The sequence below is a fragment of the Microchirus variegatus genome (genome assembly GCF_963457635.1).
Source record: "Microchirus variegatus genome assembly, chromosome: 9".
In the NCBI taxonomy this organism is placed as follows: Eukaryota; Metazoa; Chordata; class Actinopteri; order Pleuronectiformes; family Soleidae; genus Microchirus; species Microchirus variegatus.
In genome coordinates this window covers 29,344,015-29,367,396 of record NC_139810.1, presented here as the reverse complement: position 1 = coordinate 29,367,396, position 23,382 = coordinate 29,344,015, and the positions used below count along the sequence as shown (strand labels likewise).

The 23,382-nt window shown below is 40.5% G+C and overlaps 1 protein-coding gene across 1 annotated transcript; it reads right to left on the bottom strand.

Annotated features, from left to right (window-relative positions):
- Positions 1-2,552: 2,552 nt before the first annotated feature.
- Positions 2,553-14,180, bottom strand: dnmt3ba (DNA (cytosine-5-)-methyltransferase 3 beta, duplicate a; the record flags this gene model as incomplete). Its single annotated transcript, XM_083895564.1, has 24 exons — positions 2,553-2,694; positions 3,717-3,835; positions 4,285-4,354; positions 4,455-4,540; positions 4,647-4,795; positions 4,891-4,981; positions 5,836-5,981; positions 6,172-6,256; positions 6,916-7,099; positions 7,221-7,333; positions 7,487-7,566; positions 7,656-7,700; positions 7,801-7,917; positions 8,340-8,469; positions 8,667-8,774; positions 8,860-9,009; positions 9,148-9,210; positions 10,021-10,170; positions 10,454-10,503; positions 10,872-10,962; positions 11,063-12,789; positions 12,898-13,060; positions 13,520-13,665; positions 14,057-14,180. 24 exons carry the CDS (start codon positions 14,178-14,180, stop codon positions 2,553-2,555), a joined length of 4,329 nt encoding a protein of 1,442 aa, XP_083751690.1.
- Between the last annotated feature and the right edge of the window lie 9,202 nt (positions 14,181-23,382).

Here is a 23,382-nt window from a genome sequence, read left to right as displayed (position 1 = left end):
AAATTCCACGGACACACACACACACACACACGCTGTAGAGTTTTTATTGCAACAGCTGATGTTGTAGCACCACTGAGCTCCATTTGCTCTGTAGAGTTCTAATCATCTACATGTGATTACTTACTTAAGGGAAAAGAAATGACTCAAATATGCGTCATTAATCAAATACAAACTGAAATTACAGTAACTCACCCAGCACCGCTTCATATTAAGTAGAAATCACACAGGTTTCTTCATCACGCTACTTGTTTAGTTTTTTTCACCAAGGAAATAAGTTTTGTATCACATGAATAGCATTCTTCCCTAAATGGAATGCTCTAATTTCATTAAAAAAAGAAAGAAATACACATTTAAATGAACGACACTACTACTACATAAAAGGATGAGTTTTAGAGGGAAAACCCAAATATGTACATGCAAAGTTAGCACCGTTGGCGTTGCACCGTCAGGAAACAGGAGTTCAAACAACCAATGAGGTAAAGGAGACAATCATTGTGAACCTGTCCATCATGTAAGGACTACTTTACTCACTCACAGTGAACAATAATAAAAGCGTAAACCACAGTAAAACTAACAGTGAGTCATTTTAAGGCAGCACCACTATCTTCACTTTCAGTAAAAAAATGTAAATCACTCATGTTGAACAATAGAAACACTGGCAGAGTATAAAATAATTCTAAACAGTACTTATGATGTATGAGATAAAACCGTTGGATAAACAAATTCACTCCAAACATAAAACCAAAGTATTACATTCATGCAAAGATAATGTCAGGTCATGTCTCACTGAGATTTGACCGTGAAGCGACATACAAACGCACAATAAACTGTTAGACACTGGTCTGATCACAGAGCTGCACACAACTATTAGTTCAGTGATATCAGAAACATCACTTTAACATCAAAGATTACTGTCAGGAATCAAGGCAAGAAATGTTCCCTCTGTGTAAAGATGAGCTGTTGTTGAGTATGTGACATAAGTTTCAAAGATTTCTGGCAATAAAGACAACGTGATTATTGGAAAAAAAACATAATTGGGTTAATTCACAATTTTCCAAAAAAATAATTACTTGCAGCCCTAACATTTACATTGCTTAAAAAAAGAGAAAAAAAAACAAACAGAATCCCCCTCATGTACAGTACATGATTTGACTTGTTTCTTTCAGAATTCACCTGAGGTTTATTTGTTTAAAAATGCAACCACATTAATGAAAGAGGTTGTTTTCTTTTGAAGCGCACATTTTGTCTTTAAAGGGATAACGTGCATTGTGATTATTGTCTTTTGTGAAACAAGATGCTCCAGATTAAATACTGAAAAGTCACAGTTGAACATATTTTTGGTATAAATAATGCTAAAAATTCTACCCAGTGAGGTAATTTTTTTTAACTAAGCACCACACATGATTTATGTGTTTGTTTTTTAAAAAAAGACTGGGCAGTCACTCCTGTTAACAATTTAAAGTTAAAACAATAAACTATTGATTACAATGATTATAAAATCCCAGATAAGATATATGAGAACAATATAAAATTCACAGAAAGAAAACGAGGTTAAAAAAAAAAATGTTCATATAAATTAAAGTAAAAAATTGTATCTTGCAGCTTTGAGGTAGAGACCTGGGCAGGGTTACCAGGGTTACCTGGCTTCGCTGGTTGTGTAGCGTCAGTAACCATTTGAAAAGCACAAATAATATGAAAAAAAAAAAAATCACACTCGCCCCGAACAACAGGTTTAGCAGCAATGAAAGCTGAGTCTGCAGGTGCTGGGAACCATGCAATGAGTGAGGCCCCGTCCCAATACCTCCCCTAACCCTACATTTTTGCCCTTACCCTAAATTTTGCTCGTTCACGTGTAAGGGGGAGCAAAGCAAGGGGGAGTGTGATTTTGCATTATAATAACAAACATGAACAAGTTACACGCTGCAAAAAAAACAAAAAACAAAGAGCTAAAAGATTCAGGTAAAAAAACTTGCTGCAAGTTTGACAATAAAAGCACCCACTTTTACAGTTGTATTACTATTTCTGAGCCTCTGTTAATGTGAGAAATACTGATTGTAGCTGCGTCAACGTCCATCTGAATGTACTTATGCAGCTGTAATTGCCATTTATGAGGCTGACTGTTTGTTAAAAGACCATGAGCATGTGGAAAAATTTTCGTTTTATGGCATCCGAGTGATTCTACCCTTTTCTATAAACGTCTCCACTGCAGCTTCGTCACTTGTGACGTCAGTGTCGGGAAAAGTTGTTGTCAGGTTTTTAACGCTGAGATATAAAATAACAAGCCCTCGTTCTGAGCAACACTTCCTGTTTGATCACAGCACTACTGACCAAAAGTGTCTGTGCCTGCTGGTGAGAGTGGATGAGTGACAAGTCACAGGATTAAAAGAACGCATTAGCAAAACATTTCTAAAGACAATAAAGTCAATGTTATATTAAGTCTTTCGCGGGAAAGACTGGACCATTTGAAAAGTTGGAGCCACGTAACATAACGCAGGATAAGGCAGTGGGTTTTTACCGCTGCTGCTCTGACGTCGGCGTCCTCGTCAGGGCCGTTATTCACATTTAAAATAATCCTTCAGTGGAGCGAAAAGGTGACGGATGACGGGGACACTCCAGGAGCGGCCCAAGACTTTCTGCCTCTGCATGCGACCCATGTTGTTCACATCTGTGTAATGTTTGGGGAAGCCAAAGATCCTAGAAGATTCAACAGCAGAGGAAAGTGCGTCAGTTACAAAACATCTGCCACAACAGCAGGACTCCAATTCCACTGTTTTTTTCTGGTTTTTTTCTAAACCTGTGAGTTTTAACAGGTTTTTCCTCCAGTGGGAATGTGTTTAATCAGCATTCACGTTCAAGCCTAATGACTTTTTTTATCGGCTCCAGCTCCAGTCAGCATCAGTGGGCGAACACTCTGATTTCTCCTTCCATCAGCAGTTAGCTTTAAGCATTAATATTTAAAACATGGGACAGTGCTCGATATCATTTATCGAATCATCAAAACAACTGATTTAAACAAAGACCAAAGTAAAAAGCAAAACAGTAACCACCATACATTCTCTCTAAAGAGCTATGGTGGAGTTTTCAATTGTCAATCACCTTTTTAAGTGGCTTCACTCTGGTTTTAGTGTGAAAGCGCTGTGGCGTTAGAGCTGCAACTAACAATTTTTTTCGTAATCGATTAAGTTTCAGCCCAATGTGGCGTTATGTCAAAATTAGGTTCACTCGCAGTTTTAAAGTTTTGGCAGCAAGACTGGGTTTAAAAAAAAGACAATTTTCTGATCCATATTTTTCATCTGAATATAAGCCATTTTCTGTATCATCTGTACACACTGTGGTCATAAAGGAGCTTTAAACTATTTTGATGCGCTTCGAAAACCACATTTTAGCACAATCTGCAGCATTATTTTTGTCAAAATAACAAATTGGTATGGTTATGGTAACTAAGAATGTCTCTAAATAAATAAATGAACCAATATGGAATTGAATGGGGAGATTCAGTGCCTATACCCAGTCTTCTCTGGCAGATGAATTACTGCGACAGAGTCGGTGTGAGACACAGTCTGAGGGAGCTGCAGCAGAGTGTTGCTGAGATACAGACAGCGTTTGATGTTTTGTTCAGAAAAAGACCAAAGTGAAGGTAGAGACTTTGTAGAAAGTGGAAAATACAGGTTTCTTTTCTGTTGCATGAAAAACATGGTAATAATGGAAATACTTACTGCTCCAGTTCTGTGCACCACAAATAGTCCTCCTTGCCATTCATGGCGACGGGTAGCGGCCCACTTTTCCCCTGCCTTATGGAGTTTGACTTTGTCGTGATGGTGCGGACTTTATCAAACTGTAGGAACAGAAGTTTACAGTTTTAAGAATCATATATAATGAGATACTTATGCAGTCTTTTCTCAGGATTTTAATTTAGATGAATATAAGTCTAAACACACACTTGTGTATCAACCATAGACCATAATATAGGAATAAAAATAGACATAGTCTTCAGGGGTCAACTCCACTGGTTAAAAAAAGTCAATTGGGAAAAATAACTATTTTACCGAGGACTTAATGGTCTCAATTGCTAGTTTCAGCTCTTCTTCAATGGAACATGATGTCAGTTTTGTAAATAATGTCCCCATTTAGAGAAAAATTGACCATAAAGTATGACAAATATGAGTGGACGCCAGTGTGATTGACAGCTGGTCACGTCCAATAGGAGACTGGTTGCTAGATGACGGCCTCGAAACAGGAGGTCAGGTTCTTATGGGTGACGACCACATCAGACTAAACACTTACTTTTGCACTGCGACCGACCTCCAAACAATCCTGGAGAGCTACTTTATCATCAAGCGATGTGGCGAGAGGCCTATATAGAGAAATGCAAAGAGACATTTTAAAAAACTAAAACATGTTCTAGTTTTGGTGTTTTGTCTAAGAAAGAAATATGATTGTGTATTAGTATGCACCTGTTCATGCCAGGGAGATTTCCCCAGAAGTAGCGTGCTCTGTGAGCAGGACTGACTTTCACAGCATCGATGAGAATCGGGTTACACTGTAAAAGAAAAACACATAAGGAAGACTCAGATAAGTCACAGCCTGATTCCTGCCAAGTGGCTGATGGGATTTTTTTTTAAATACCAATTATCAAATGTAATCACCTCAAGGAACCTGCAGATGTCTGATTTGTCGTTGCCACTCATGAAAACCACGTTCTCAAACAACCAGAAGAACGGACGGTCGTCGTCCTCCTTGGGCTTCAGCATGGTCAGAATGCGGTAGAACTCAAAAAAGAGCCTTCCGGTGCCCTCTACAGGACGGACAGAGCAGAGGTGTTAAAAAAAAAAAAAAAGGTAGATGATGTTGATGTTGTGTTAATAACCTGTGAGTTTGTAAGCTACATACCAAATAATCCTTTCCGTAGAGGGTTGACCATGGACAGGTCGTTACATGGACTGCCTCCAATCAGAAGGTCAAATGGACCCCATTCAGCCAGCTGCAACACACAGAGCTTCAGGTCAGGTCATGCTTTTATACACATTCTCCTCACTTGACATAGTAAACATTTCAGAAGCTAGAGTGTGCAACTTTTGGTGGTTTCTGTTGTTATTAGCCTGCTTTGGTTTGGCTGTCATGAACTGAAACGATGTCACTATTAGTATGATGTGTCAAAGCAGGCTCTGTCAAGCAAAACTATCAGACTTAGCAGAAGATGGGTTTGTGTGTATACAGTGGCAGCTCAGGGGCAGACAAGGGCAAGAAGCGTTTTAGTACCTGTTCTTGCAAGGTTCAAAGTGAGCTGAGCTTACTTAACTTAACTGTGTTGAACTGTAGATCAGTCAAAGACTTTAAAATCCAGAAAACATGCGTTAATCTTCAACATTTAGCTGGGACATTTCCAGTATTTAGCAATAGCACTGTCAAAAGCTGGCAATCGTGAGTCAAATCACAACCTGTTAAGCTGTATTTCCGTTCAGCGACTGTGTCAGGTGAGCATGCGCTCCGGTCATGCAGGAAGTATGGAACTGATCTTTTCAATTAACTGATTGTAATGATTCAATACACCGAAAACAACTGCTTTGCTCGTTGTCACTAGTTTGTGAGTTTGTGTCACCTGTAAAACAACGTCCATCCACGTTGAGGAGGTACTATAGTAAGAAAAAACGATGTTACTGATACCAAACCAAGTATAGTAGAGCCGAGTAGTGCTCGAACTGAATAATGGAAAAGTGCCAAGTGAGAGTCATGTAGAGCTACAGTTTTAAAAGCACAATACAAATGATTTTTGGGTTTGTGCAGTTTACGTGGCAGGAACAGAAAGCGAGCACTCTTGCTGAAGCTTGTACTCACGTGTTTCCTGGTGATGGTACGAACATCGTTGACATATTCGATCTTCCCCTCGTGCTTGATCATGCCGACGGCAATCGAGTCGTCACAAATCTCAGAGGCGACGTATCGCGCCAACGTGATGCCCAGGTCTCTGAGCACCAGGTATCCTGTAGTGATGTCATAGACGTTAAAGCCAGGGTTGAAAAGCATTCACATATTTTAAACTCTTTTTTGACCATTTTCACATTATACCAAATCTACTCTATATTGTACACAAAAAAGCATGACCAGAGTAGCAAATTAGACGAGTTTGGCCTGTATTTTCATGACTAAAAGAAAAAAACACGATGAACCAACCTGTTGCAATGCCATCAAAAAGTGAGAGCACCTTGATTGGTCTGCGTTGATCAGCAGGGATGGAGGGATAAACTCTGTGAGGCTCCTGTGATGAAAGATAACGGACAGCTTTCAGCAACACTGTGCCATTCAGTTATTCAAACACATTTTATTGAGCACAGACGTGCATTTAGACGTTGATGTAGATGTAAACACATACATATAACATTTTCTATCTTACACAGAAATAAAAGGTTGTTAGAGAATTGCATTTATTTTTCTGGATGCTGATATGTTCATCTCATCACTGCTTTATTGTCTATATTACTTATTTATCAGTCAGAATTGTAGGACGTAGACCCCTGGTGGGCAAGGCGGGTAATACAGATGGACAGTTATTACAAGTGTTTTAAGTTTTATATTTTATACTCAAGCTTCAAACGACCATGAAATATTTAGTAGAGGGTTTCCAGACTTTAAATTGGACTGCACCATCTTTAAAGATACAGTATGCAGGATCTTTTTGATAGCATTATTGATCAACACCTGCTGCACAATAAGACGTTTTTGAATAACAGCTAACGGCGCTAAAAGGAGCTAATGCAGCTAACGGAGCTAACTGGTAAACCGTGCCCGGACTCTGGTGTCGCGTAGATTTCTGTAGATTAGTGTCTGAAGATTTAAGTTTGCAAATGTGTATTTAATAATTAATCCTGAACTGTTGTGTATGTGAAGTGTGTACTGAGAGGCGAGTGTGGTACATACAAACTCCATGGCGCTGTTGTTGACAAAGAAGTCTTGAACTTTAACGCTCCAGTCCGGCCTGAGCTTGAGGTTCCCTCCACACTGTGATGGCTTGCACATGTAGCAGCTCCAGGGATCGACATCTTTCAGCGTGTCAAAGGTTCCAGGGCCCACCAGGATTTCCAGACAGTCCTTACAGAAACACCTAGAGAGAAACGGAGGACACACAAGCACATACAGTAAATGAGAAAGAGGTTTCCATGAGTGTGAACACTAATTGAAAACATTCTGATATTTGAGAAATAACCCCCCCCAGCACTATTTACCTGCAGCAGCTGGCGTTGCCACACAGAATGACCTCTGATCCAGCACAGCACACGGTGCAGTACGACTGGTAGCCGTCTTCGTCGTAGCGGTACAGTGTTTCTATGAAGTTCTCCTACAAACGGTGACAATGTCGTTGTGCAGCGTTTGGCATGTTAATGGCAGCTGCGTTTCAAATGGAGGTTATACATTTACAAACTGGGCTGTGGAATGAAGTTAAGCAGACCACACTGATGTAGACAGGAGATGTAGATGATTGTTAGTTTACCTTGCATTTTTGACAAAGACCACCTTCAAACAGTGGATGCTGCGCTTCAATCTCAAATGATCCACAAGACAAGCACACATCTGAAATGCCAAACCACTGCCTTTAGACTTTCTGCGTTTAAATCATTATTACTTTGAAACACAAACTTTTACACTCTCATAAAACTTACCTGTAATTTTTTTGCCCTTTACTTTGACGGCGTCTACAATTGACTCTGAAAATAGAAATCACAAAAAGGAACAAAGTGTGATTATAAAACCTCCTGTGATTCTCCTGGGTTTGTTCTCATGTCTGTACACGACAATAATAAATACCTCTGTTGTAGATTATAGCGGCTGCAGTTGCCTTATTTTTTAAGACATATTTCCTTTTTGCTGGAGGCTGGTAGTCAGAGAGGGCAGATTCAGAGGAAGTGGTATGTGAAGCAGAGTCTTCAAGGGGGAGACAAAGATAGAATAAAGACAAATTTCATGTTTTTAAGACGTGATATTATGGTAATATCATCTATAGTATAGTCTATACATCGAGCAATAGCTTCATAATAGCAATTGAAAATGTGAAAACAACATTTTCATGGCACCAGCGCCCCACAACCTTTAATCTGATGCCTAAAGTAATACTAACCCATCATAACCATGAACATTACTGAAAATAATATGCTATTTCTGCTACTTCTCCTTTTACTAAAATATAACTATTATTATTTTCAGCCTGGAAATCACATAAAAAATACTGTTGGTGCTGCATCTATTTATAAATCTACTTCTCCTGAAGGATTCAAGACAGTTCTTAAATAATTTAGGGATAAACATTGATGTCATTTTGTGTTTTTGACATGTTACCGTGCACGTACCAGGAGGCAGGAGTCCGTCCGGTCCTGCGGGCAGAAATCCTTCAGAAGCCCAGTCCACCATCATTTTCAGCTCTTTTTCTTTATTTCCTTCTGACTCGGCAAAAGACTTCCCGCATCGCTCAGCTGCCAACTGCAGATTACAGGTGAGACCAGTTGACTGTGACTGACAGTATACATTCTAACCTCAGTAGAAGAAAGGAAGTGGTAGATGTACAAGCCACACAACACGGGCGTTTTCCACTTTACATCGAGTGGGTAAAGGAATAAAGTTTGATATTAAACTTGCAATGGCTCTAAAAAATATTAGAAAATATTTTGTTCACTTACCTCGATAATTTGGTAGATGGCTTCTTTGTAGACGGGCAAGCTGGTAAAGGAATTCTTGCAGAAGCACTTGGTGAAAGCGCTGAACGGCTGTAAACCCTCCGTGTAAATCTGCAACACGAAGCAATTGTGAGGTTAAAATTCAGCTCGGGTGCTTCTGCAGCTCAAGCACCAGAAACAACGCTGCGCCTCTAACCTCGGAGAACATCCCGTCTCCAAACCACTCCACTTTCCTCATGCCCGGGGGAGAGGACTTAGTTTTCCAGGGCATCACCATCCCAGGCCACCAGGAAAAGCCCTTCACTTTGCCCCACACCAGCTCTCGTGACAGAAAGCCTTTCCCATCCTGCACACGTCAAACACAAGGAGAAAAGCAGTCATTCAAACTGTGTTTTCATCTTAAAAGCAGTATATTTTTCTGCTCTTGTCAATCATGTTTGAGCAAACTTCAAAGGATAGATAGATGTTTGATTTCTGTTTTTACCTGGTAGGCGTGTTTCTTTCGTGCTCTTGGTGTGGATTTATTGGATGGAGATGTAAGTTCTGGCTGAAAGAACAATGTCAGATAATTAGTCAGTTCAGAGGAATTTAGGTGATGACCTGTTATAATTACATAAGTGTAGTTTCCATTTACACTACCGTTCAAAAGTTTGGGGTCACTTAGAAATTTCCTTATTTTTGAAGGAAAAGCACTTCTTTTCAATGAATATAACATTAAATGAATCAGAAATAGACTCTATACATTGTTAATGTGGTAAATGACTATTCTAGCTGCAAACGTCTTCTTAACGGTTTTTAATGGAATATGTACATAGGTGTATAGAGGCCCATTTCCAGTGTTCTAATGGTACATTGTGTTTGCTAATCACGTTAGAAGGTTATTGGATTATTAGAAAACCATTAAAAACCCTTGTGCAATGATGTTAGCACAGCTGAAATGAAAGGGCAAAATTATTATTTTAAATAAAAATCATTATTTCTAATCTTGTCAATGTCTTGACTATATTTTATATTCATTTTGCAACTCTTTTGGTGAATAAAAGTGTGACTTTTAATGGTAAACACAAAAAAAATTGTATAGGTGACCTCAAACTTTTGAACGGTAGTGTATATCAGGAGTCGGGTCAGCTCCACAGAGGCCACCATTTTGGACCACTGTGTGTTTACAGTAGCTCACAATGGACAAGCTAAACATCTTTTGAGTTTGGATGCTAACTAAAGGCTATGTTGGTACTCTGACACACTTGTGAGAGAAGAGTGAGGAGAGGGTGTTTTACACACTGCATTTGTAAGTAGAGTTTCAGAGGGCGAAGAGGCTTGTTATGGGTAATCTGGTAGTATACTTCAGTATACCTACCACCTCATCATGGGACTCCAGACCCTTTTTGCTTTCCTTATCAACACCTACAGGTTCGGCCCAGGAGTTAGCACCAGCCTGAAACACTGTACGGGCCTGTGGCTTCTGGCGCAAGCTGCTCTCCCAACCAAAACCTCCCCTACAGGTCCCCTGAGAGACAACACACTCATTACACACTCAAATATCATGCACGTGCAAGTGTAACGCACACCTTTAAACCACACTCCATCATACCAGTGATTATGTTCACCATGTGGATTAAAAAGATAAAAACAAAACAACACAAGAGATGTAAACGAAGCAAAATGTGTTTCTGTGTTGTTGTGGTTTTAATTATGAAGTCAAGCTGACAAAAAATTAATTTTGTGAATTGTCAGTTGTTACTTCATAAACCCTTTTCAATGTAGATGCAGTAGAAGGAAAAATCTGTTACCTCTAGGACGCCATTATTTCCAGGTGAAAAATCATGTTCATTCTTCAGCTCTTTGAAAGGAAGCACATAGTGTTGTACAGTTTGTTATAGATTCATTCAGTGTTCTGGCGTGATAACACTTAAGAAACTGGCTAATGACAGACATTCAGATTATCTTAAATAAAAAAGAACTTACAGAAAAGTCAAATTACACTTCAAAATTAAAGTAAAAAAGTGTATTCTTACGATTTATCTTTGTAAGGCGGACTTCACATTGCATCAATCTCTTACTACGGCCAAACTCATCTAGGGGAAAAAAAGTATTGTACTAAATATAGTGGCTTTTCTCAGTTTTCATGTACATCACACAACCCGTTGTCAATGTTTCATTAAAAGTGTTTTATTTATCCAATTATTAAGTTAAAATCTTTCCTCTTACCACTATTTTGAGCTAAGTCGTCAGTTGCAGAGTCACTTTCTCTACAGCCTTCACTCATAGAGTCCAGTGCAGTGTCTCCATTCTCTAAAGCCTGAGACATAATATACAAGATGCACAACATGTATTGAACGCACAAAAGCTTCACACAACAGATAAACGATGTTAGTTCAGGGTTTTTTTTTTCTTCTTACCTGAGTAAAAACATGCTGACTATCAAGTGGTGGACATGGTAGAGACAATAGTGCCAAAAGAAGCTTTCTGAACATGTTCAGCTCGGTGTCCCTCAGTACACTGGCCCAGTGTTTCTCCAGTGAAACATCAGCTAAGTGGTTATTCTCTCCTTCTTCGGCCAGCTGATACTTCAGGAGTTCTTTGCGGAGCTGGGTGACATCTTTGGGGGAAATACAGATTCCGAGCTTGCTTCCAAGCTCTTCGACAGCTTTTGTTGTCACTTTTTTACTACTTTGTGGGTTCAGGAGCAAAGCCATGCTCCTTAGCAATCCATCATTTAAAGGCAGCTTCGTTAAAATGCAATCTGTCACTGCGATGTAGAAGGACACTATCTCCTCTTTTAACAGAGGCAGTACGTCTGCAGCCACAGATTCATTCAGGAAATCTTCCACGGCTTTCCCACCCACACTGAGCTCGGGGCTTGTCAGGTGGAATTTGCTGTTCTTAAGGACTTTGACATCACTTTCTGTTTGGAGACAAACAACAGCTTGAGGATCAAGGAAGTAGGAGGTGTAGGTACTCAGCAAGTTGCTGGCTTTTTCCAGGATGACTGGCAAATTAGCTCGAGAACCTCCCTCTGGTGTTTGCAGATGCATCTGAAAACTGTGCAGTGGCTTTAAGGCCTGCTCCAGGAACATGAATGTTGCCCTCAGTTTGGGATCTTGCAGCTGGGAGCAGATTGATTTGGCTTTGTCATTGTCCTCGTCACAAGAGCTGAAGTACGATACAAGATCTGTCCATTTTGCCAACATTTTTGAGACTAAAAGGCAAAAGTTGAGGCAGCTAGTGTTGATACATGATTGACTGTCCACAGTGATATCTGAGCCAAAAAGAGCCTGGAGTTTGTCGTCTTTTGCAGAACAGGCAGAGTAGTGGGAGTGAATGCCTGTCAATAGTTCTTGAACCTGATTGGAGAGCTGCTTTACCCCGACATGACAGGCAGCATCACAGATGCTGTACAGCCCTCCCAGGTCTAATGTGTTTGAGTTGACCTCCCTGAGGTGTGAGCAGATCTGCTCTGAGGCAACACCATTACCATCCAGGTAAACAGCGACCATGTTCTCTGTTGGTAAACCAAATTTCTTCAAGGTCTCCGACACCAGTGTCGCTCTTTCATCTCCTGCATCATCCTTTGACTGAAGAGCATCCAGAAACCGGATGCAGTGCGTGCAGGCATCAATATCAAAAAACCCAACAAGGACCACGGAGACGGTGTCCTCCTTTCCATCTGTTACCCCTCCATAAATGTAAACACAGTAAGGAGTGTGCTGGCAAATTGATGTGATATCTTTGGGGTACTGCAGCCCCAGCTTGTGGCGTGCAAAATGTATAGACTCCTGGATTCCTTCGTCAGAGGCTTTTTTAAAGTGTCTGTGAATAAATTGGATAGCTGCATCACTGCAGGGCTTAGGCAACAATTCAGGGCATTGGCTTTGCCCGCGTCCATTGCTCCGGGCAATCTTGTAAATCTCTTTCTTGTGTTTGTTCGTCTTCTCGTGGCGTTGAAGTTCAATATGGCCTTTATGAAATGTGGAAAGGTTTCTGGAACAAATTCTGCAGTAGGTATAATGATCTCCAAGATTACTACGTTCAACCCATTCATAAATAGACTTCCAATTGTCAATAAAGGGGAATTTCATTTTATCGGTGCCGCTCTCTTCCATGTCTGAGTCCAAATTAGAGCGTCCTGACAAAGTAAAAGAAAGACGAATTAATGCGCATGCACACAGGTGATGATCGAAACACACGTCTTATTTTACTGTCAAAGTGAAAGAAAACACAAAGCTATATTTACGTGACTCTGAAGGCACAACAGGGGTGATATCATGGCCGTTCCGGGCTTTCACAGGGTCGTATTCTTCGCTTTTCACATTTGCGATGTATAAAGCTTTAAACCACTTCATGATCTCAAAGTTGCTTTTTAAATCTCCCTCCAGGAGCTTCTCAACTGGAATGGTCTACATCAGGATAAAGAAGACAGGCACACTTATATATTGAACGACAGGGATAGAAATGTAGTTTTGATGAAAAGGGATATCAATACTTGGGAAAAATACACCTATACTAGAAAGCAGATGTATTTTCATGGCAAAGGGTTCACCTTTAGTCAGTGATTCTGCATATTTTCACAGCGAAAAATTATCACTAAATACAAAGCCACAGACATGTAAAAATTAAAATGTACGGGTTTGGTTGTTTTACTCTAGAATTGTGACAGCCTTGACTTTCTCAAGTCATAAGTGAGACTCCAAGTGGTCACTGCAATTGGCTCAATATTTTTGATTTGCTGATGTTTCACTATATATAAAATATTTAAAAACTTTGTCCTTGTAAATAAGCTTTTGAAAAGTATATTGGGAAAATCTCCCATTCTCCATTTCCACAGGTCATGTTAAGGTATGTACACATGTACGTACCCGTGTGATTCCGTTCTTGTCGAAAGCCTCTTGGAGGAGACTAAAGTTGTGCTTAGCTTCATCGTCCCTCTGTGCATTAAACTTCACTTTGGTCATGTCCACAGAGCCGGGAGCAACCCAATCCATGATCTGGCATTGACAAGCACCTGTATAATCACAAATACATCAAAACAGTTGAGTAAGTGTGCAAATAGAGGCAAGAAGATGCTGTTTCTCTTTAAGGCCCCCCTTCAGACCTGGCATTTGCATCCATCCTCAGTGAGCGGATTACCACCAGATCACCTTAAATTTGACGGTTCACATCTGGCATTAATAAGTGTCCTGTGACAGCATATGATCGGATCTAGGCTTCTCCCACTCTTTATTTAAATGCATACAAACATCAGGATTTGTGTTTTTAACAAGTCTGAGTGTCTGCTGTTCCTGCTTGTAATAATTCTCCCTACAAAACATTCACAACCGATAACACCTTCTAACATTCATGGCTTGCAGCAGATCGACATGATTACAATGTGCTGAGTTATTTTAGTGAATCACCTGAACCCATTTCCCGCACATCTTTGAAGTCGGTTTTCAGCAGGTTGTTGATCCACTTCAGCACGTGAAAACGGCTGCTCTTATCATGGGAGGAGTCTGGACTCAAAACCACTGTGGTTGCCATTATTGCAGCTCTCTAAGAAAGAAAACAACACATTCATGGTGTTAAAGATTCATAATTCAATCATCTTAGACATTATCATTAATAATGCATCCCTGTTTATGTCTTAAGAGAATTTTTTTTCACCTATGTCAAACAAAATTGCAATATATTGCACATTTTCAGAACTTATACTAGCGGATACATAAAAAGCTGGAGCAGCATCATTTTATGTCTCGGGCTTCAGAAAATAGACACAATGCACTAGCCCTCTGGGCTGAGTATGTAGAGAGAGTAATCCTAACAGAAAAATGGCCTTGTGATGCCTGGCTCATTCTGTCCATGTTTTATCCTTGGCCAAGACACTGAAACCCCAAGTTGCACCAGGTTTTAAGGCTGTGCAATATACAGTAGCATGTGGACATGTGTGTGTGTGTGTGTACCCAAATGAGATTCAAATTGTTGTTATAGCACAAGTATCTGATTATTTGTATGACCTTAAACCATCCCACCTCTCAACTATTGCAGTGTCAAGAACAAAGTGACAGGGACATTTAATTCCCTTGTAAACTTGTGCCAAATATTTGAGTGCTTAATAAACTCAAGAAGACCCAGGTTCACGACACAGTTGGAACAAGAGCCTTTCTGCATGGAGTTTGCATGTTCTACCCGTGTGTGCGTGGGTTTGCTACGAGTTGTCCAGTTTCCTCCCACAGTCCAAAATCATGCAGATTTGGAGGTTAGGCTAATTGGACACTCTAGATTGTTTGTATGTGTGAGAGTGAGAGTGGATGGTTGTTTGTCTCTATACGTGGTCTATATGTGATGGACTGGCGAACTGTCCAGGGTGTACCCTGCCTTTCGTCCGATGTCAGATGTGATTGGCACCAGCGCCTTAATTAAGTCCTTAAGTGAAAGTAAAGTAGAGAAAATATGTAATGATGTTTTTCTTCTGAAACTACTCCACCGTGACCCGGATATGCAGAACTACTAGATTTCTTACACATTACAGTACATGCTATCAACATCCCATCAAAGTTAGCATTTCTGTCTCTTGCTGTCACTGCAGCCTGAGCATGTGTGTGCTCCTGTCCCATGGCTGACTTCTTGGGGGTGGGGTGGTGTGTAAGACAGGGCCAATGGTTGTGCTGCCTGATCTCCCATTGTATGGGTGGAGCACAAAGGCAGAGGGACTCTCGTCTAAAAACAATCTTGTCATTAGCATATTTTGGTTGTGTGTGATCATTTCGTTGTGTGCACACACAGAGTTGCTGTGTAGCTGTAGCGCTACTGAACCCTGCAGCCACGCTGCTCTCCTTTCCCCTCCCACAATGTATAGGAAGTGTCTCTGCTGAAATCTCGCGGGGTCCAATTTTTTGCCGCGAACGTCTCCGTTGCACAACTTTCACTGACTGAGTAACTTGAGCTTTAGCACGAGACTCTGTTGATATACTAACAGAAAAACAACCACAGTGCATCGCGACTGCTGATGCACTGTGGCTCCTTCACTTCTCTATTCAACCCTTCGATAAATCTCACCACCGGGTAATAAAATGTGCACAGCTACTAGTTTCACGTAGGGGGAAGTCTTCTTTATCACCTGTATTTGCATTAAAACATGTGTCCAAAAGTGATGCATTCGAACAGCCATTCAATTTTTACTACAGCCGACTCTCGGTGCATATGCATGTTATTACTACAATCGCAAAAAGCAGCTGGATGAAGTCGATGGCAGAGTCTGTCCCGGTCGGTCTTTGTGTTGTGAAGCCGCAGGAGGCTGGATTACGAGCAACGAGGGGGAAAAAAATCACTAAACGTGTCTGTAAAAAAACAACGTAAAACGGAGCACACGAGTGGCTCCGTTTGTTTGTATTAAAATACACTAATTGTATAAACTAAAAGTGTGACCTACCTCGGCCGTTTCCCCCGTGGGTTCAGATGAACCTCCCGGATCTCGGTTTCATCCGAAAGCACAGTTTCCGAGAGGCAGACCTGCTTTTCTGACGTCCTCTTTATGGGGAATGGGCCATTGGACGAAACGACGCAGGAGGTTGTTCACTAGTGGGACTATTACTAGCTACTAACTGTGAATAACGAGTTAATTACATTTCTGTATCGAAAAAAAGAGGAGGACAAAAACGTATTTTCAGATTTCGCGCAACTATTACTACAAACACGAATGCTAACAATCTCCTGCGCTGGGTTTCATTTTGGAAAACAAATCAGTGCGCAGGTTAACACCCCTCCCCCAAAAACAGCGTCGGCTGGTCCAGTAATAAATTAGCACAAGTTTAGAACCAGCGTATTAACGCATTAGTTAGCTAACACCTCAGTAAACATGGTCATTACCAGAAAGCATCACACATTTTAGCTAACCGAGTTTGCAGTTTAAAGTCAGCTAACGAATCACTAGTGGGCTAATGTGGTCGTGGCGCTGCCCACTCAAAATCGTTTAACAATAAGTCAAAACGCTTTTTAATAGTAATTTTTATGGTAAACAATTGCTAAACATGTAATGAATTCAACATTAGCCTAAACATATTTGGTTAATAAATATGGGGGGGAGTGTACTTTTAACCCAGTAGCTAACGACAAACTTACACCTCAAAGTTCGTCCAGGTTGTTCGGCCTCATCGCAGGTAAAAACACCCCCTCACGTCACTCACCTTCCGCCAGCCGGGCCTAAGAAGCGTAGCCCACCCGCAAGTTCTCTATTAAAGAGCCGGCGTTTGCGCCGAAAAGGCCGCGCAAGCTAACGTCGCTAACCGCAAGCGTGAAGTGTTGCATTACAAACACGCGTGACCTGCGTGATAGTGAACTGAGTCGTAAATAGAACACCTCAATAGTTGTGGTATGTCTGTGTGACGTCGAACAGTAAGTATTCACCACTGAAAAGCAATTCTTCAGCTTTCAAAATAAAACTCAGCTTTCATAATGGCGGATATGTGGTCACTACGACGTGGGCCTGTTTTCTTCCCCTGCTCTGCTCTGTGTTAGTACAGTGTAATGGCGGCACAACGACTGTCTCGCTGTTTTGCAACTTAAATAACATCAACTTGTGATGTAACGTGGTAAATGTATGTGATAATGGGAAAGTCGGAGATGTAATGTATTCGGGCCGATATCCCGCTTCTATTTTCGCCATATTGTGAACTTTCTCCAGTCCAGAGCACCAAGGAAAGGCTATTTACAAATGGCGGACCGTCCCCTCCCCCATTACTCTTCAACTCAAATGTTAATCCATAAAATATCTCGTTTTCCGGTGTTTTATCACCAAATCTACAATAATATTATCATATTGCAGTGAATATAATTGTTAGTGCCATCGCAGATACATACAAGTGACAAAATTAAACTATTTGCAGTGATACACAAAGAGTGGTCTGCTGAAGTACACCACATCATGAATGTACAGTAACTTAAAAGTTAAAAGCCGCTTTAGTGACAGTCTCTTGTACTCAAGAGAGTCAACTAATAGCATAAGATTATGCCAAAATGCGTTGCTGTAGTTAGGCTACTAACTATTAATAAATGACTCCCTCATACAGATTTAAAATATGCTTTCTAAATGTATACTTGCTTGATATCATATGTGAGATATAAGCAAAAAAGAGAATGTTTCCAAGACCTGATTGTAACTATTTAGGTTACAATAGCAAGACATTTGCTTTGTGACCAAATTATTGAGTATTACATTGCTTTAAAAATGACATTTAAAAACAATGGCTCAAGTTTGATAGCCTTGATAAATAATGAGTTAACATACCTATATATTCTAAAACGCTGCGATAACATGTCATTTTGGCTGTATTGCTGAATTATTATTAATAAAGTAATGCTTTACAAGTCACTCAGCCATATGAATTTGCTCTTCTTTAGGGCTGCCACGTTGTGAAAACTACTACTTCATCGTGACCCCTTCGACACACTGAGAGACCTCGCCAATTTGGGAAAACAGCTGCAAAGGTAGTCATTTATTATTACTTTTGTTACTTATTATTGATTTATTATCTACGAGGTGACTACAATTTGTTGATGGAGAAGCCAATAACCATTCACTGAAAGGAAAATTAACATCTAAGAATTCACAGACCATTTTTAATGATTTATTAAAAGAGACTTGATGGGTTATAGTCATTTTTCACAAACTGGCAACCCCAGATTTGTTATTACAAGTGGCGTATAGCTTACTTTTGAAGTATGAATGTATTTGCCAATAATACATTAATAATAGGTTATAAAGCCCTTAGAAGAAGCGGTCTTATCAGGAAGTTTGATAGCTCTGCTTTATAATAATAATACCCACCATTTGTTTACTGTATTACAGTCTCACAATCACTTGCAGTTAACATGACCAAGTGCTGTTTTCTGTCTTTTATCACACGTGAAAGCATTTTATTTCAAAATTGTGCAAAGACATCTTGCTGTCTTTCTGCAATGTTTGTATGACTAAGATGATTTAGAGCATTTCTATGTCATACATGTGCTGTAAAAATAAGGTAACTGAGAGTCAGTACAGAGGTGCAGGGGTTAATGCGTGTGTGTGAATTTATGTTCAATCTCAACCTTGGACTAAATGTAGAGATGGGACCACAAACGCTGACCACTGATGGTTCTGTGTACTCAGGGGCACTGATGCTCATGGCATATGGCACAGTATTTATGGACTGATACTGGGGTGTTCAACCCTTGATGTGAAAATGCTCTTAGAATGTGAAATATTGCTTTAATACCAAAAAAGTCTCTTTATGATGTCATTATAAGGGTAACTTCGGGCATCTGTGACACCATCTGCAGTGAGAGTAGATCCACTCCAGTGGTAGCCTGCAGCAGGGTCACCGGGGTCAGAGTAGGCTTTGTTTATCCAACCAGCAGCCCATCCTCCCAGTGGGCAAGGTCTTTAAAGTGGAGAAAAGAAAGCTAAACATTGGATGCTCATTTTTCTCCATGTAGCTGATATCTAGTTATAGTTTACTAAGAAAGTGTGAATATGTGTGTTTTAAAACACAACATTTAGAGGTCCAAATACTGTAGATACTGAAAGCTTGGCGTTATCTGGAGGACTGTTATGGTAACAGGTCAAACAAAAGAACTTAAGAGTCTTAATTGTAACAATACTCACAAAAAGCCATAAATTCCACTGGTTAGAAGCTTCAATGGTGGATCTAACAAAGTCTGATATACTGTATGTAGAAGGAAGCACTTTTAGAAGCTGGAAAAAAGGCTAGCGTACCTTTTGCATAGTAAGAAATGTAAGAAATGGGTAAGAAATGTAATTGAAGAGAGAAAGCTGCAGTGTGCAAATGCTGCAGACATCACGTGGTGAAGTTGCATTTCGTAGTTAACTGTCTCAACCTCCATGCAGACAAATGTAACGGTGGTCTTTTTTTTACATGAATATCCAAAACGTCCTTTTCAGAGCTAATTAGTTTGTTCATTCTGGATTATTGTTGAAACATAGCAGTGACATAACAGCAGTGAAACACAGTGACATTTCATTAAATAACTGAATGGCAAACACAAACAGAGGCTTAGTGACTCCTGAACGTTTGTGTTTAGTGATCACTAAACACAACTCACAATAGCCACTTTGGTAAGACCATTACCAAAGGATGTTAGAAACAGAGCTGCAACAGACGATTATTTTCATAATTGATTAATCTGTCGATTATTTTCTCTATTAATCGTTTGGTCCATAAAATGTCAAAAAAATTTAAAAAACGTTGATCAGTGTTTGTCAAACCTGCAAATGACGATGTTCTCCAATGTCTTGTTTTGTCCACAAACCAAAATGATTCAGTTTTAATGATTTCTTTGTTATGTGGAGCAAAGAAACAAAGAAAATATTCACATTTAAGAAGCTGAAACAATCAGAAATCGATTAATAATTGATTCATAGATTGTTTTTAGCTCTAGTTAGAAACAATGTTTAAATGTTTGTACTTTGTATAAATGCAGCGGCATAAAAATATAGATCAAATAACCAAACATGATATACAAACATTTCAATCTTTCACCTTAACACGAGTAAGGATTCGCTTATCAACATCATAACAGTGTAATAACTTTTTAAGGAGAGATCTGGAGACCTATCTTGCAAGATTAACTGTTGTTTAAAATACCAGGATCCAGATAACCACCAACATTTAATCATCATACCATAACCTTCGTCTCTAGAAATCTTGTCAAACTTAATCCTGTACTTCTCGATTTACGCTGCTCACAATTTGACAGACAAAAAAGACAAACATGGCTGAACCTAACAATTTAACAGTGACATATGATTATTAGAGGCAGAAAAGAGTTTAACTAGACTATTTGGTGTAGTCTCTAGTTGTGGACCACTTAATGGAGTGTCCTGTGGTGTAAACAGAGACGTTGGGCACCAACAAGTGGTCTGAAAACAGGGAAGAAAAGAGTGAAAAGGGGAAGATAGACAAAGGTCAGTTGGAGTCTTTAGAGGATAAGTCTTTAGAGGACAGAGCCTGACAGGTGCAATTACACCTCACCCAGTCACAGCCAATCATGAAGGCAGAGTAAGAGCTGCAGAGTGTTTTCAGTAGTGTTTGGGAGTGTTTGTGTATCTCCACAGAGTGAGTGGTAGATGAAAAGCATTATAGCTACATGTACATCAGCTGTTTGTGCACAGACAAATCAGATATTCAGTCATTTTTTTTGGGCTTTCCTGATGATAGCAGTTGACTCGTCTTTGTTTGACTCGACTGGCAGAATTCAAAGCCACTTAACTTGTTCCTGGCTGCCACAGATGCTGTGTCGAAGATAAAGCTTTAGTTATGTTGAGTGGTTAAGACGCCGGCGTCACAAACACAATCTGCCTTTGTGTTGAGGCAACAGGCTTCCTCTGGGCCCCTGACAGCCCCTCATTCCACTGAGGAGTGTTCATGAGGGTCGTATTCAACTTCTCTAAGACTGTAGTTAGGGTCAGGTTGTATAAATATTGAGTCTCTCTGCAAATATTGACGTCATTGTCTTCATAAAGTAATTTTAAACCAGCAATAACTGTTTTTTGAACACACCACTGACCCCTTGTTGAGGAATCTTTGTCTGGCAGTCTGGCACTTATTGTTTGTGTAACTTCACAAACAATAAGTGTAGTTGGTGTATTTCCCATTGATCTACCTTAGTTTTAAAAAATAATATGTCACTCCAAAAACTTGTAGTTGGATATGCACATCCATTCCATGATGTCCATAATAAAACAGTCACCAGCCAAAACCATTTGCCTCACTGTGTGACTCAGCTCTGCCAAATTATGCACACAGGAGACTGGTGTGGCTACTTCCCAGCTCCACATAGTGGCTCCAGCACACCTGATGGATGCAAGTCCAATATCCAGTCCACTTTTTCGCTCTGGTTTTGGCCTCCACCAGCCCCTGAAGGAAATATCTGCCTCTTAAGCAGCTGTGTGCTCCACAGTTTCACCGTCAAGTAACTGATTGTGTCTCTCCGCTGACTCGTGCTGTGGGAGCCGCAGTTTAAGCAGATAATTCTCTGTTGGTTCATCTTGACTTTGTTGCACTGAGGCAACAACCAGTGGCTGCATGAAACATTTGCAAATGCACACCATGCATGCCAGGCAGAATAAAGGTGAACAGCAGGTAGTTGCAGTTGTGGCTGAACATGTGCAGAGCCCATAAGGAAGCTTTACCTCCCTGGTTCTAACAGCTTCCTCTTTTTATTCGTGCAAAACTCAGTCCTGTATGCAGTGTCTAGACCACAAAGACTCACAATAACCACAACACATTAACCAGTGGTGTAAAGGACGTTGGAAACAAATTTGAAATGCTTAGGCTTTGCATAAATGCTACCAAACATAATATACAACTGTAAATAGCCTAACATTTCAATCTTTCAGCTTAACAGAAGTTACGATTGTATTATTTACTTATCTTAAATTCTAATAAACGTGAATAACAAAAATGATTAATCTGGGAAACTTGTTTTAAAAAAAATTAATTACAATTGTGTTAAAACAGATGCTCGGAGCCAAAGGTTAAAAGATTTTGCTCTGGATTTTTGGAATATGTTTATTTTTATGTATACATTTGTTGTTGTTGTTTTACATTAACACATAATGACAACCAACAGTCTGCATTGTTGCTTCACAGCAAGAAAGCCACCAGTTTGGATCCCGAGTTGGTCGTGGGCTTTTCCCTGTCCAAAAACATGCTGGTTGAGGTTGATACATTTTGCTGCTTATAAAAAGAGACTTTTACTTTATAGATAAAGCAAGATGGAGTAGATTTTTTACTAGTTTGTTATAGTTGTGTCTCCATTACCTCAGAGGGCATTACATTGACTTTACTCTAAGCTACTCTCTGACTGTCCCATCCATCCATCCATCCATCTTCTACTGCTTTATCCTCCACAGGATGGTCGCGGCGGGCGCTGTGCCAATCGCCAGTCCATCACAGGGACACATATAGAGACAAATAATCATTCACTCTCACACTCACACCTATGGTCAATTTAGAGTGTCCAATTTACCTAATCCTATCTGACTGTCCCTCACCCTGAGCTGACTTTACCTTTAAATATAATGAACTCACTTGTCTCCATAAGGTAGACAAATCCCTATAACTCCACTATGTAAACAGATTCAAGTCCTTACAACGTGATTAATATGTGGACTACAAACACACACACACATACACACTCGGAGAGGGAGCAGAGTTTAATGGCTGCACTCCAGCTTGTTTCCCCTCCTCTGGCAGTGTGGGCTGGTTTACACCCCCTCATGGATTCACAAAGAGAATGATGGTGAATGAAGGGTGGATGCTGCCTCTCCAGCTCACACTAATCCAGTGCACGTGGAGAATGAGGGTGTGGAGGCTCACACTTTGGAGGAGCAGAGTCTCCGACGAGGCTGATCTGTGCGGCCCTTATCTCCCTGTCAGTGTCCCTCTCTGCTCCCCCCACTCTCACTCTCTGCTCCCCCCCCCCCCCCCCCCCCTCCCTGCTCATGATTAACCACACTCATCGCCCTCCATGGTCCGTCGTTTCCTGTTACTTAGTTACCAGTTGCCATGATTTGCCTGGGCCGCCTGTGTTTCCATGGCGACTGTGCCCATTCTGTCATCTCCTGGCTGCCTCATGGCTGTGCTGTCCCAATGGCCTGTAGTCACCCCGGGCCCTGACCCACAGCTCTCTGCCTCCCAGCCTCGCGCTCCCATAAGGCTGCCAGTGTGTGTTCCCGTCGCACTGC